This window comes from Mastigoproctus giganteus, chromosome 7 (genome assembly GCF_048544385.1).
Source record: "Mastigoproctus giganteus isolate SK-2022 chromosome 7, ASM4854438v1, whole genome shotgun sequence".
In the NCBI taxonomy this organism is placed as follows: domain Eukaryota; kingdom Metazoa; phylum Arthropoda; class Arachnida; order Uropygi; family Thelyphonidae; genus Mastigoproctus; species Mastigoproctus giganteus.
Genome location: NC_143581.1, coordinates 134,025,252 through 134,041,837, shown reverse-complemented (window position 1 = coordinate 134,041,837; position 16,586 = coordinate 134,025,252). Strand labels below are relative to the sequence as shown.

Below are 16,586 nucleotides of genomic sequence, written 5' to 3'. Positions count from 1 at the left end.
GAAAAAATACTAGGAATTACTTAGTAATGGTAAATGCTATATTTGCTGTAAATTATGTTGTAAATTATTGCTTTTCTTTAAAGCTTGAAGATGTCTGGAAACCAACTCCTGATGTTATATATACTGTTTCCATATGATGTAAATAGTTGCGACTTTTCATGTTGTAAATAATTGCATCTCTTCAAGGCCGACCGGGCTAGCCAGGTGAGTAAAGTGCCTGCCTGGCAACCCAAAGGTCATGGGTTCGAATCCTGCCTCTGGCTTGGATCACAGTAAAATACAAAACTTTGGGAGGTGCATTATGGCCACAGAAGCCGATGTGCGAACAACTAACAAAAAAAAAAAAACTCAGGAATACTGATTGCACCACGAAAACACCAAGTTGTCCTAACGGCAAAGAAGCCCATCCGGTATTTTCCAAGGAGTGTCCCCTCTGGAAACGTAAAAAAAATGTACAGCAGTACAAAATTGAACACAATGTCACCTACTAAGAGGCCACAAAGTCATTTCCAGCCCTGAATGCCAATAAACCAACCTATGCTCAAGTAACCAAAAAACCAATATCGATTGCAACCCAAACAGTGGTAACCATACCACCAAATGAATCACTATCTGACTGGGCAAGGTCAGTATTGGCCACCATTCCACCAAACCAAACAGCAAGCAAAAAAGTATAAATATGCTATAAATATGCTAATTACTGTACAACCAGATGACACCCCACAGCAAAACAATACAGTACCCACTTCTGATGCCAATCAAACAGACAGGATGGACTTAGAAGATAGCTCACAACAAGATGAACAGGTATTAGAACTATTCACTAACAAGGATATGGACATGGGAAAACCCTCCTTTCCAAAGAAAGGGAAACCTGAGTGAAACAAACCTTTAGCCTCTCAAAAACAAATCTATTAAACCCAGATAATGCTTACATTTCTGCAGTGGAATTGTAGAGGATATTGCAGCAATTTAAATGGCATACAACATCTCCTCACACAATATGATCCTATTGCCCTCTGCCTGCAGGAAACCAATCTAACGCCACATATAAGTGTTTCTCTCCAGAACTACATAATTCATCGACAAGATCGTGTTGTAAACAACCTTAGTAATCTGCAACATGGAGGTATAGCGTTGATAATCAACATTCAAATACCCTCCAAATCATTTCCATTAAAAACAAACCTTGAGACAGTTGCAGTATGAGTCAACGTTAACTTTGACTTGACTATCATCTCGCTATACTTACCCCCTAATCAAAATATAAGGTATGCTGACCTAGAAGAACTAGTGGTACAGCTTCCTCAGCCCTACTTCATCAAACATTCATCATCTGTTATGGGGAAATCAAAACATGGACAAATTATAGAAAAATTACTTGACCAGCACAATCTGATTACTCTCAATAATGGTGCACACACTTATATAACCATTTACATACAGGATCTACTTCAGCTATTGACGTCTCTCTGTGCTCATCCATATATCCTCTATTTAGATGGACTATTCATAGCAATCCACTGGGTAGTGACCATTAACCAGTGATATGCCAGATTGATAAAAACGTCCCTCAGTTTTCTAACAGAACTGTCAAATGGAACTTTTTAAAAGCAAAATGGGATATATACAAGCAACTAGCAATACTAGAAGAAAAGCAGGTCCAGCAAACATCCATAAACTTGTCTACAGAATATATATATCTAACCAAATACTACAGGCAGCAGAAAAAACGATTCCTAAGCAATCCAACAAAATATCAGCACGCTCAAAATTGTGGTGGAATAATGAATGCAGTGCAGCTAAAAAATTAAAGAGCAGAGCATGAAATATATTCAGGAAGTTTCCAACAACTGTAAATCTCATCTGCTTTAAACAGGCTCAGGCAAAAGCAAAACGTATTAGGCAGACCAGCAAAAGAGAAGCATGGAGACGTTTTGCCTCTACAATTAAAAGAACTGCAAAAGTGCAAGCGATATGGGCCAAAATACGACATATGTACTCAAAACATCCACACATCAACCTTCCCATACTCACTGTAGACAGTTGTGATGTTCCAACACTTGTGGAGATTGCGAATACATTGGGTGAATCATTCATGAAAATCTCAGCCACGACATCTTACGGGCCTCCTTTTCAGTTACACAAGGCACAGGCCGAGAAACATTCCATCAACTTCGAATCAGCATCTAGTGCTGCATACAATCTCCCCTTCACAATGTCAGAATTGCATCATGCTTTAGCCACCACTAAACTCAGTGCAGCAGAACCAGATGGAATACACTACATCATAATAGCACAACTTACTGAACCAGTCCTTAAGATATTGTTACTTCTTTATAACAGAATTTTCAAAGAGAATGCCTTCCCAGACAAATGGCATCACACTTATGTTTTGGCTTTTCCAAAACCAGGAAAAGATCCTACAAATACACAACATTATCGACCTATTGCACTCACCAGCTGTTTAAGTAAGGTCCTGGAAAAAAATATCAATGCCCGCCTAACCTGGTTTCTAGTCCAAAACAACCTACTTAACCCAGTAAAATGCAGTTTCCGTTAAGGCAGATCCACTCGAAGGCAGAGCCCTCGAAGAAACTAAATTGAGGGGCCCATCAAGCTCTCAGCTGCCCACATCAACGCCAGAGCTTGCACTTGGGCATCGCGTGACACAGAGACAACCCCCAAGGCAGAATGCGCTGGTCCCGAAGGAACTAGTAGTTGTTGGTGACTCTATTGTCAGGGAAACGGGGAACATGCTTTGTAAAAAAGATAGGTGGAACAGGACCAGGGTATGTCTGCCAGGGGCAAAGGTTGATGACATTGTAGAGCGAATATCATCTTTTAAGGGCACAAAAGGTGATATAGTTGTACACGTTGGCACTAACGATATTAGGAGTAGGAGACCAGCAGAATTACTTAACAAGTACAGGTCACTGTTGAACAAAAGCCGAGAATTAGGGTTGAATTTGAAAGTGTCTGCAATTCTGCCCAGACACGATAGGAGGGAGTATATGATGAGAGCCTTGTCAATCAATTCGGCCCTGGAAAGATTGTGCAACGCTCAAGGGGTAGAATTTTTTTCAGCCTGGAATGTACTTGTTAACAGGAGAGATTGCTTCTACAGGGATGGGATACACTTATAGAAAGGGTGCAAGAATATTTGCTGATGCTATTGAGGCAGTGTTAGGTGGGTCGGAAAACTGCTAGCTTGGGGGGGAGACAAAGACCAATAGATTGACAGTAGCCACTGGCAGAGGTGAAAGAGATTCTTGCACTGCTTCTATTAGAATGAGCAGAAGCCTGAAAAACAAGATGCATGGTATTTCAGAGACTGCTGGGAGCCATTGCGGTACAAGTAAACACATGGGTTGTGTTAGGGTAGCTAAGAATAGAAACAGGTGCAGGTATACTTGCATGTACACCAATGCTAGGAGTTTAGTAAATAAATTTGATGAATTTGAGGTATTGCTCAAAACATCAAAGGCAGATATTGTTGGGATATCAGAGACGTGGTGTCACACAGATATAAGGGATGCAGAAATGCAATTTGGGGAGTACAACGTCTACAGAAAGGATAGACAGGATAGGAAGGGGGGAGGGGTTATGCTATTAGTTAAGAAACACATAAAAACCAAGGAAGTGAAGCCAGTCGACATCGCTGGACAGTGCAGTGTTGAGTCAGTTTGGTGTGACATAAGCATTGGGAGATCAAAATTGAGAGTAGGAGTGTGCTATAGGCCTAATGACTCTGATGAGTATAATAAGGAACTGTACAGGGAAATAGAGTGGGCCAGTAAATCAGAGAGTCTTATAATGGGAGATTTTAATTTCCCAGATATTGACTGGAATTTGGGAGCTGGTTACTCACACACTAGCAGGGCTTTTGTGGATTTATTGGATGATTGTTTTCTACATCAGCATGTTTGGGAGGCAACTAGAGGGAGTAATACTCTTGATTTGATTATCAGCAGTGATTCTTCATGCATTAAGAATCTGCAGATAAATGAACCACTAGGTGGCAGTGATCACAGTGTGCTGAAGTGGGATTTACTGAAAGAGGTAACTACCATTAGGGGTAAAGGGAAGGGTTATTGCTTCCGTAAAGGCGACTACGATGGACTGAGACAGTATTTAAATTCTATACAGTGGGACCAACTGATGATGTTACCAACAGCAAATTCAAAATGGGAAGCATTCAAAGAACTTATCTTGGAAGCTACTAGGCTTTACATACCAACTAAGAAATATTGTTCAAGGTTTAGGCCAAAATGGATGTCAGATGAACTAATGAGGCATATGGCAGAGAAGAAAAATGCATGGGATACTTACAAATTAACACATGACACAGAAGCCTATGATAGATACAAGTTGATATGCAACCAAGTTACAAAGGAGGTTAGGCAGGCGAAGGCAGATTATGAGAAATCCTTGGCAAGGGATGCAAAGAAAAACAGCAAAGAGTTCTTTACTTATGTAAACTCTAGAAGGAAGGGGATGAATCAGATTGGTCCACTTGATATTGATGGGTCAACTGTTGATGATCCTGCTCAGGTAGCTAACAAACTAAATGAATATTTTGCATCGACATTCACACATGAGGAGTTATTCAGCAAGGGGAATGCCAGAGGTGTATTCAACTCTAGCAGTAAGCTACAGAATCTTGAAATAACTGGGAGTAAAGTGGAGGAGAAACTGTTGAAGATAAACACAAGAAAGGCACCCGGGGTGGATGGGATCTATCCAGTTATATTAAAGGAGGCAGCAAAGGAAGTAAGCAAACCCTTAGCCATAATTATGAGAGCTTCCTTGGACTCAGGGGAGGTACCCATAGACTGGAAATGTGCAAATGTGACCCCAATTCACAAAGGAGGATCAAAGGCTGACACAAGTAATTATAGACCTGTGAGCTTAACTTCTGTTCCAGGAAAATTAATGGAGGCACTGGTTAAAGAAGCACTGCAGGATCATTTAGACAAGACTTCAGTTATAGCTCAGACACAGCATGGATTTGTTAAGGGGAAGTCATGCCTGACCAACTTGATTGGATACTATGATGCAGTCACAAAAGAACTGGATGCAGGGAATAACTTTGATATTATATACTTGGATCTTAGAAAGGCTTTTGATACTGTTGCACATGGAAGACTGCTACACAAATTGGAGCAGTGTGACATTGGAGGCAAATTGCTGCTATGGATAAAGGGGTGGTTGAGGGGGAGAAGACAGAGAGTGGTAATCAATGGACACTGCTCATCGTGGACTGATGTTATTAGTGGAGTCCCTCAGGGCTCAGTGTTGGGTCCATTATTGTTTTCTGTATTTATAAATGATATTGATGATGGTATATCGGGCTTAATGTCCAAGTTTACAGACGATACAAAGGTTGGCAGGGTTGTCAAGGACACTACTGACACTATGCTGCTGCAACAGGATCTGGAATGGTTGAGCAGATGGGCTGAGAGGTGGCAAATGAAGTTTAACATTGACAAATGTAAAGTACTACACATGGGAAAAAGCAACCCCAGAGCAACGTATCAACTCTGTGGTACTACACTGACAGTGGTAGAGAATGAAAGGGACTTGGGGGTGATTGTGCAGGCAGATATGAAGTTCTCTGAGCAGTGCAGACGGGCTGCAAGAGTAGCTCATGGAGTATTGTCAATGATATACAGGAATTTTTCCAGCAGGGATAAGGAGGTGATTATTCCCTTGTATAAGGCAATGGTCAGGCCACACCTAGAGTACTGTATACAGGTCTGGAGGCTTCATTTCAAGAAGGATGTAGAGCTGCTGGAACGAGTACAGAGAAGGGCAACAAGATTAGTGAATGGAACAAAGGGGTGCTCTTACGAAGAAAGGCTTAAGTTTTGCAAATTACAGTGTCTGGAGACTAGGCACCAGCGAGGTGATCTGATAGAGGTGTATAAAGCCTTGAATGGTTTAAGCACTCTTGACATACTGATCAGGGCAGAAATAAACATTTGTGATGCATTTCTACGAAAAGAACACCTTGTCATGGTTCTCTTTGACATAGTAAAAGCTTTTGACATAGCTTGGAGGTATGGCATAATGCGAAACTTATACGACCTAGGATTACGCGGACGCCTGCCAGAGTTTATCAGAAACTTCCTCCATCATTGCTCTTTTTAAGTTAGTCAACGACCAATTATCGTCCAATTTTATCCAGAAAGAAGGAGTTCCAAAAGGTTCAGTTCTAAGTGCCCTCCCCCACCTATATATCATAATAATGAACTCCATAACACAGGATATACTACAAACAGTGTCCACTACCCTGTATACCGATGACTTCAGTATCTCCTGCCATTCGTCTAATATGCGAATGGTAGAAAGACAGTTGCAGTGTGCCCTCAACAAAGTTGTGAAATGGTCCCAAACAATGGTTTTTGCCTCTCGCCACAAAAGACTGCCGGGATACACTTCTGTAGGAAGCGTAATCTACATCCAGACCCAGATCTTCACCTAGAAAATCAGATCATCCCAGTGGTTAGTAGTGTCCGCTTTCTTGGTGTGGTTCTTGACCAAAAACTTTCCTTTCTCGAACATATAAAAGAACTCCGGATTACTTGTCTTAAGAAGCTAAACATCTTAAGAGTACTATCTGGCATAACATGGGGAGCTGACTGTTACATGCTACTGCATTTGTATCATGCATTAATATGGTCACATCTAAACTACGGCTCTGTGGTCTACAGCCCTGCTAGACCAAGTGCCTTACGTTGGCTTGATACTGTACACCACAGTTCTCTTTGCATCGCACTAGAGGCATTCCGTACATCGCCAATCCAGAGCTTATATGCTGAAGCAACTGAAATCTCTTTACATCTACACAGACAAATGCTCCTGTTAAATTGCGCAGCAAAAGTCAAAGGGCGACTGGACAATCTTACTCAGAATAGTCTTTTTTTCGCCAAAATGGGAGAACCTTTATAGAGCCTACCCATCTAAAAACTCCTCAACAAGGATACGCCTGTGTTCCTGCCTCAGTGACTGGCAAATCGACCTTAGCATGATACAACCCATTACTTCTCGTACAGTCCCACCTTGGATATATCACATACCACTGTGTGACCTATCACTCATATTGTTGGGGAAACATACCCTTCCCCAACAGAATATACTGCAAATTCTTGCCACATTGAGAACTCGGCATGCAGAGTACATGCCAGTCTACACGGACAGATCTAAAACTGGCACTCATGTTGGTGCAGCAGCAGTTTTTTCCCTAGCCAAGAAACTTCCTATTGAATGCAGTAGCTCCACTGCAGAACTCTATGCTATCAACATAGCATTAAATTTCACCTTCTCAACAAATATTTTGAACAATTTTATCTACACAGACTCAGTTAGTTCTATCCAAGCTATACAGCAGAATAAAAATCAGCATAACCCCTTTCTCGTACACATTTGGAATACCAAGTTAAATAAGAACAAACAACAATTTTTCTTCTGTTGGATCCCTGGTCATGTTGGAATTTCTGGAAACGATCATGCTAACTTGGCTCTAAAACTGCTACAGATCCTGTAGATCACCCCCTTTAGCATACCATTCTCTGATTTCAAGTTAATTATAAAAAAGGAATGTCTGAGCAGTGGCAACACATCTGGCAAAATCAAGTTGGTAACAAACTACTCTGTATAAAGAAATATCTTAAACTTTGGAAGTTGAGTATACGTGAGGACAGACACAAAGAAGTAGTATTAGCTCGACTACGAATAGGCCCTACACAGCTAACACATCTTTATCTTCTTGCAGGCACTGATCCACCACAGTGCACAAAGTGCGACACTCAGCTCACTGTCCAATCTACTTATTGATTGCCCCAAATACTGAGTGACAATCTGTTTACCTCATTTTCCACGACGAACACATCTTTCAGCATCTCTGACCTCCCGGCAGATACAGCACACGTGGCCAAAATTTTCAGTTTCCTCAAACAGATAAAACTGTACAATGCATTATAAACTTAACATCTATACAGATATAACTATGTATTTAACATCACCATAGTTAGATGCATTATGGCCTTGCTGCCCTTTTGCCGTAAAGCCTACAAACAAACATAGAACGATTTGTTGAGCCTTCCTGAATTTAATTAAGATCGGACCAATAGAAATCTGGCTGTTCTTATTTATTTTTTGCATACTTATCATATAGACTATTTATAGACAACTAGCAACTCTACAACCAAATGATGATGCTTCCATATTTGCATGCAGTACTCAAGGTGTGGCCTGACCATTACCTAATACAAGGGTATAATCACCTCCTTATCGCTGCTAGTAAAGTTCCTCTATATCAGTGGTTCTCAAATTTTTTAATGTGAAGACACCCTAAATCCATTATGAAAAATTCCAGGCATCTCCAGCAAAGGGTGAATGGGCGCTGACAGAATATTTTATAAGGTGGTGCATGTGGAAGGGCAATAAAGGAATTTTTTTTTTTTTGAAAAATGGATAAAAATAAGTTTGGCTTTTGGTTCAGGATTTTTAAACCAATTTTTTTTATTTAAAAATTGGCCTCATACTGCTTTTTATGTACAATTTCTATATCTCTAAGAATAATAAATAGTATGAAAAAAATCTAAATTAAAGAAATAATATTCAATTGTTTTTTCATATTTATTTTAATCTTTTTAGAACAATAAGTACATTTTCTAATTTATATCCAGAAACTAAAATAATTCAAAATAATAAAAAAAAAAAAAAAATTATATTGAAATTTTATTAATTTTACGGCTAAGATCCGCTAAGCGAGTATGAGCGTTCGCAGCGGTGCTGTGCTGTTTCAAATACAGTGTACGCGATGGACAGCTCGGCTGTTCCATATATGTAGGTGTATGTACTAAACACTACGATGTAGTCGGCAATTATTTCATAACGACTTCTAATTTACACAATTGCATGAAAATCAACGACCTTTAGTAGCGACTGCCACGATGTAAGCCGATGCTAAATTGATGTCGTTTTCCCCCTCTATAAAGAGTAAGTGGCACCCACTTTGAGAACCACTGCTCTATATCATTGATAAGACCCATGAGCCGCTCTTGGCAGCCTGGCTGAACTGCTCAGAAAACTTCATATCTGCCCAGGTCCTTTTCATTCTCCACTACTCCGAGTGTAGTATCATACAGTTGATAGTTTACTCTGCAGTTACTGCTTCCCATATGCAGTACTTTGCATTTGTCAATGTTAAACTTCAATTGCCACCTCTCAGTCCATCTGCCCAACTTTCCTAGAGTCTGTTGTAGCGTACTGTAATTAACACCCCTGCCAACCTTCGCATCATCTGCAAACTTGGACATCTTTCAAAAAAATCCTACAAACTCACCATTAAATAAATTATTACAAATAAAAAAATTGTAATTGTCAGTAGGTAGGTTTTCCCTTTTTGCACAATTTTTAAGAATTACATCAGTGTAGTTGATGTTATGCAGAAGTAGCATAAATAATCCACCCAGCCTGCTTGGCTTGTTTATCGCAGATAGTGTTTTTTTTAATTTTTATATGTATGGTTCTTTAATGTAACTTTTCTTAAACAGGAGTGTTTTAATTATTATCTCAGTTCCTGAGTGTGCTAGATTTTAAAGGGTTTACTGTATTTGGCCACATTGAAATTGCATGAACTTTGGAGGGCTATCTTCTCCTTTTATGTATTTTGCGTCCAGCAGTTTCAATCCTGCTGGATGCAATGTCCAGTCAATGCAGTGGCCTTAATGCTTACAGCAGGAGCAACTGTTGCCATTACAGTGAGATTCTCTGGTATTTGTACTACTGCCAAAAGGTTTAATTCATTTTTATATTGTTTGGTCATTAAGTTCATACTGTTTCTTTCTGGGTTGGTAAGTGGTGTAGTTTTTTTAATTTTTATATATATATTTTTTAATAATCAAATGTGCTGTTTGCTTGAGCTTTCTGGATGGATGCCAGTTAGCTGGCCTTTTACTGCATATATATTAAAGTATGCAAAAGAATTTTTTGAGAAGAAAAAGTTGAATCAAAACGTTTGGTTTTGTTGGTCCACCCCGAATGGTTTAATTTAGGTTCAATTTCAATTCTGTAGTCTCTCTTCACCCCTCACCTCAAACTGTTATGCAAAAATCCAACCTTCTGGCTAACAGTATTGTGAACATCATCAAATGGTGAGGTTATTTTCCATACTTAACAGCCAGTTAAGTATGGCAAATAGCCATGGTTGGCGACTTCATGTCCACTGTGGGGCTCTCTGTTTATTTTGGGAAGATAAAATTCAATACTTGAATACTTTGGACCACTTCACGTCGTGCTTTGGCTTAAGGTTTATGTCCAAATCTAGCTTTGGGTAGATATAGAAGTTTTAACTGCTGCGATATGTTTTTTTAATAATGGAATGTCTTAAATCTAATGCAGTATGTACATTACCTCACTAATTCAACTTTGTAACAGAATTTCATTATAAGACCAGTATATATATATATATATATTTAAAAAAAAATGTTCTTTTAAATCCATTATCCTAGTAAAACAGTGGTGAATGAGAAAAGTTGTTGCCAAACTGCTCACAAAGGCATGTCATGACTACCACTGTTCAATGGCAGAATTCCATACCATCATCTGTTCTACTATGGCATGGGAAGGTGGGGGGAATGAAAAGGCCAGAAACTTTTGGGAAGGACCTCATGATTAAATTACCTTTCTTGTGTGCATTATTCTGAATTTTTATTTAATTGAATTTTTAGCTCCACTTCGAATTCAGAAATAAGTATTTGTTAATATAACACCAAATTTTTTTTTTTTTTGTATATTATTTAAGTAACACAATTGTTAAAGTAATTAATGATTTCTAAAGAGACCAGATCTTAGCATATGCCACTAATTTTATTTCTATGACTTTTTTTTATTATTTTTAGTTGCCTTATTCTATTAAAATCACAGCAAACAATCCAGATGTTCTCAACACTCCTCAGTTGAATATCACTCTTCGTGGAACTATTCCCATTAAAGAAGAAGGTAAGAAATTATTTTGCCAAAGAAAGATAACAGATTTGGCATTAACTTATTCATTTAATACTTACAGTGCAAAATATTTCATTAGCTTATTAATCTAAAACTTGCATTTCAAGAACATTTTTATTTTATGAGGGAGGTTCAAATTTGAACAGGATTTCAAAAAAAAAAAAAAAAAAAAAAAATATATATATAATAATAATAATAATTAAATAAATACTTAACATTCAGTTTTATCAAATTTCATTTATCATTATAATGAAGGCAGGCATGTCAAATTAGGGATCTGCAGGCAGCTCTCAGACATCTGTCGTGCAGCCCTCTGTGTGTCAAATTTTACAGATTTAATGTTGTTAAACCAATATCAAAATAATGATAATTGGTGATACCTAAAGGAGATATATTAATATAAAATTTAAATAAATAATTTAAATTATGCAATCCTTCGTAAATGTTAATGGCCATGTGATTGCCTATTTTTGCATAAGGGGATTACATGAAAATATTTAATATTTCTCTCAGTAATGCCTGCTATGTTGTGACCACAATGTGACCTGTGAGCTCCCAAGAACAGTTTGTGTTGATGTTGTCCCCATCCCTGAGACTAAACCACACTAGTACACCATGTCAGTACAAAATGAGATTGCATATGTTCAATTCACTAGAACAGTACATTATTAGGTTTGCCTCAAAGGAAGGTGTAATAAGGGCCTAAAATTTATCAGGAGCTTTGAGTTTATGGTTTTTTTTTATTTTTATTTTTTGTGGTCTTTGGTGTTTGAATGGTGAAACTCATTCAGGAAAGGCAAAGAACACTTGAACGAAGCACACAAATAAAGGCCCACAACTTCAAATAATGCAGTGACAGTTGAACATACTGATGAATTCATATAGTGTAACAGAAGAATAACAGTGATTGAATTAGCATTGAAGCCACATTGGTGTTGACACAATAATCTACAATAACATACTGGGATTCTGTAAAGTCAGCACATGTGTGATCAAACAGTTGTCACCAGAAAGTTGATGCCAGTTAGTTTTTCAGTTCTGGATGAATAATTTCATAGGGAAGGAGAATGCCTTTTTTTGAATTACATCATAGCCACTGACAAAATGTGGATACAACATTTTATTTCTAAAAGCAGTACCAGTATGGAATGGTGATGTGTATTCACTTCTACTTAAAGTATTTGTGAGCATGGTCTGTATTATACAGTGGTAATTACCCTGTTTTGAAGATGCCAAAAGTATTATTTTTGTTGGTTTCCTCGAACAGGGCTGTATAATTAATGCTGGTTACTACTTTGATCTCCTAAATAAAAATATTGATGCCAGCTGTGAGGAAGAAGCAACCCCAGTTGAAAAATGTTTGATTTCTTCTTTATGATGTTGGTTCCAATATAGGCCTTATTGGTTGATAATAATCAGTGTTTAAAAAACTAAAGAAGTCCTGAATTGTAATTCTGTTTTTTAAATTAAGCACTGTTTCTGGTGTGAATGAGAAGTTTGGGGATTGACTTTGATCTTGAAAGTGCAAAATCATAGCTAACTTGTAGCAACATGTTTGGAGACTTGTCTAGACATAGTAAGGCATGAATCACTTGTTTATCTGCATTGTCAGTCTGAATTAGTATGTACAAAGTATTAAATAGATGGTGTTTTATATGATTCTTTGCTTTTTAAAATGGAAGATTTTACTGAACAGTAGAGTTGCAACAAATTTTGTTTTCACATTAGGGAAAAGTGCAACGGAAACCCATGAAATGTTAAAAATGCTGAATTTTTATTTAAACGATCCAGCTTTTGACAAAAGTGTGTTGTTCAGACTTTTCAGTGGTAAAGTTTAATCTCCATTACTACTGTCCCTAAATGGAACAAATTTGTCTGTGAGGTGTCTTGCAGCCCCCACATTATTTTAATTATACAAAAAAAATTTTTTTTTGATATTTTAATGAATATCAAAAATGATATTCTGTTAATCATGATTTACTGAACTGAGTTACAATATATTGAACAAAAAATAAGCGAGACACCGATGGTGATGACGGCGACTATTATAATCATAATAATAACACTTAGATGGAACTCCAGAAAGCTGTGATCCTGAATGCCTATAGGATAGTCAGTGTTCCTCAACCAACGGTGGTAATAATAATAGTAACTGGACACAACTAAGCACCCTGTGTACTTGGTACCAGTACCTGTCACAGGGCGGAAAAAAAAAAAAGACGTGAGAAGAAAAAGTCATAATAATAATAATGTTTTTAACATACTTTTTTAGAATTTAAGGTTACTCATCCCCAAATTTAAACTCAGATGATTGCATGGCATCTGGTAGATGCAATGTGAGTGGCTACATTTTTGTGAACTGTTCGTTTTTAGTCGGTGAAACCAAACCTTTAAAACAAGATTAGACAGTCTCATACTGGCATCTCACATATGTCACATGGGAAAGGAGTAGCTTGTAAGAAAGATAGATACTTTTAATACTTTGTGAGAAAGAAGGCATATGTGGGAGATAACTAATCCTAATAACAGTAATTCATGTATTCAATGAACTCTCTCTCTCTCTTTTTTTTTTTCTGCTTATAAAATATTTACATGTAATGCATTGTTGTTTAGTTATTAGAATAGATGCTTTTATTCAGCTGACGTTTGTTAAATGCCAAACAAAAAAATTTATTTCTTATAATTCATAGTATATCAAAATGAAAGCAGAAAATACTATATAATCATTTAGAAAATGTTGATGGACAAAGGTACACTGGAAAATTTAATTTTATTTCCAAATTTATAACATTTAAAAATTGGCTTCTGAAGACACTATATTAGTAATGGAAGTCTAAAGAGGGTCACTTGTCGAAGACAATCATCGTTTTTGACTAATTTCCCTAATGAAATTTATTTCTTAAGGGACACATCAGTCAATTTTAGCACAAGATTTGGTAATGTGACATGTTCATCCCTGTTTTCACCTGTCAGGATATTTATCAATGTGCAACTGCTTATACACCATTTATTTCTTCCATTGTTGCCAGTGATGAATTGTGGAAGAGAGGCCTGTGCATTTGTTTTTGGTCAGAGTACATACACAATGGCTCAAACAAAGATATTCTTGAACAAATGTTGAGGGTCATGCTTATTATATTTTTTTGACTCGTATGCGACTTTTAATTATGAATTTATCCCATATGACCAAACAGTGAACCAGGAATATGCCAAAACAGTTTTATCTTGATTGTGTGATGCTGTTCCATGAAAATTGCTTGAAAAGTGGGCTTCAGGGAATTGGTTCTTGACAATGCCCCTACGTACAGTGCTTTCCATTCAAGAATTTTTTCGAAAAGTGCTTCATTGTGTAGTGTTTTACTTGCATTGTTAACTGGATTTAGCTTCCTGTGATTTTTTTGTTTCCCAAGCTTAAAGCCTCCTCAGAAGGTCACAGATTAGCAATGATTAAGGAGCTCATTCAGAACATGACACAGGAAATATTAGGAATTCAAAAAGAAGCCTGCCAGGAATGCTTCGAAAAGTTACAGAAGCATTGGAATCCGGGTATACAATGTCAAAGAGATTACTTTGAAAGTGATCCAGCCAGCTAGCTGGTAAGCTTCATAATTTCCCAAATATTAGTTCAGTTCTTGAACTTTTTGATCACACTTTCTATATTTTTGCAACATGAGATTTAAAAAAAAAAAAGAAAAGAACTCTTGCTTGGTGTATCCTATGGGTGGAGATGCACCCACTGTGTTTTGTAATAGTAGTATAGGCAAACCTTAATTCTTTGGCATTTTACACTGTATGTAGTATGAAAACTTTTATTATTATTATTGAAAATAAAATTATTTAAACCAGATTCTGGTTTGGATTAGCATGGATTCATATATCAGTATTTTCTGGCAACCTGCAGTGGTTCCAATTAGCATGGATTCATATATCAGTATTTTCTGGCAACCTGCAGTGGTTGTATAGGAGTTTGCACACCCTCCTGAAAAATATAATTTTAGATTAGTGGCTTACCTCTATTCAGCTACTTAGATATACATGGTTTTGCTTGTCTAATTTTGGAAGTGATATGTGTTTTTTATGCACTGTTATTAAGTGAAATCGGCAAAATACAGTATGCATCTGATTAGTTTGGATTTTCGTGTAACTTATGGTTTTATGAACTTGAAAATGGTTTTGTGGCTGACAGTTTCATATTTATACTTTACATGTAGTTCTTATTTTTGTTGTTTAACAGAGTTAATAAAAGTTTGAAAATAATAAGTTAAAAATATAATTTATATTTAAATCTTTCATGAAATAAATAATTACATTTAATAAGTACTACAATTCTTAAGGAAAAGGCCAAGCATTAGTATACTTCAAGCTGAATATTAAAGAAAAACTCATTATTTTTTTTACCCTATTTCTTTGTATAGATTCAGATGTTTAGTATCATTGTTGCGGGCTCCTGGGTTCCCCACATTCTCTGCTGAGTCCTCTGTACTGGGAATAACCCAAGCCGTTACTTCCAGCCAACAACAGAACAAGAGTTACTTGTTCTGCCATTACTTGGTTTAGTACCCCAACCACAATCCCTAGCTGCGTCAAGGCACGCCTGTTTCTACTATCAATGATTCTTTACTGGGGTCCCAGGGTTGCTGAGGGCCCAAGTAGTAAGTGAAAGGAGGTGGTGATAGTGGGAGATATTTGGGTGGAGGAGAGGGATAAGAGGATAGTAAGTTGGAAATGGGAGAAGGCATTCCCTAGAAAACTAAGTGATGAGAGTAATTACAGATTGTAGTGATGAACAGTGATTTGATCCCATCCTGGAAAGGGATCAGCAAGTCCACCTAGTGATTGGTTCCCAGAGGAGTTGATATCGTACTCTCTAAGAGTTAGCAAGTGGTTCTCTGGTAGGGAGCCTACTAGTAGGCTTGATTCCCACTCAGCACGGCTGAGTCAGATTATGTAATCCCACCTCATTATGGGGTTAGCTGTCATGATATGGGTGAAACCCGCTGGCTGGTCATTTCCAGGTAGGATTCTAGTTCAGGTGAGCCATCGGACATTGTCACCGCTTGAATACAAGTTCTGTGAATTTATTGAATGCTGCAAAGTTTTCCGTTGTTTGTATGAGTAGAGGTGCCTGTTCCGGTGCATATGACTTCATGAGCCCGTGACCACCAAATACGGAGGATGCGGAAAGGTCAGGGAATGACCACCGCATATCCCCGGAGCAATATGGCCTTAGTTGCTAATGCTCCTAAAATCCAAATAACAAACAACAACAAACAAACAATGACTTCATGAGAGTTTGAAGAGGTGTTCACAGGTCTTGGTAAGTCGGACGTGAAGGTAATGTGGTGGGCATCTCAGTCATTCCACAGGTGCAGGCAGGGGCTTGTGCCAGGCCCAACACATGAAGTTTTGCATTGAGGCAAAACTTCATGTGTTGTAAGCTTGGTATGAATCATTTGTTGAGCTGTTTGGGGTGCTCCTGCACTATTGGCATGTAATTATGGGTGGTTCTTCCAAGTGGGTTGGCGGCCTAGGAATTCTGCCAGATGGAGATCAGTTCATGTCTAATTCTT

General features: G+C 37.8%; 1 protein-coding gene across 1 annotated transcript in view; it reads left to right on the top strand.

Moving 5' to 3' along the window:
- LOC150083210 (inactive tyrosine-protein kinase RYK-like) overlaps nucleotides 1-16,586 on the top strand; it is a 479,651-nt gene that overhangs the window by 29,998 nt on the left and 433,067 nt on the right. Inside the window, exon 3 of the mRNA XM_090378435.1 lies at nucleotides 10,911-11,010. Within this exon, the coding sequence (XP_090234561.1) occupies nucleotides 10,911-11,010 (100 nt within the window). The remainder of the gene's footprint in view (nucleotides 1-10,910; nucleotides 11,011-16,586) is intronic.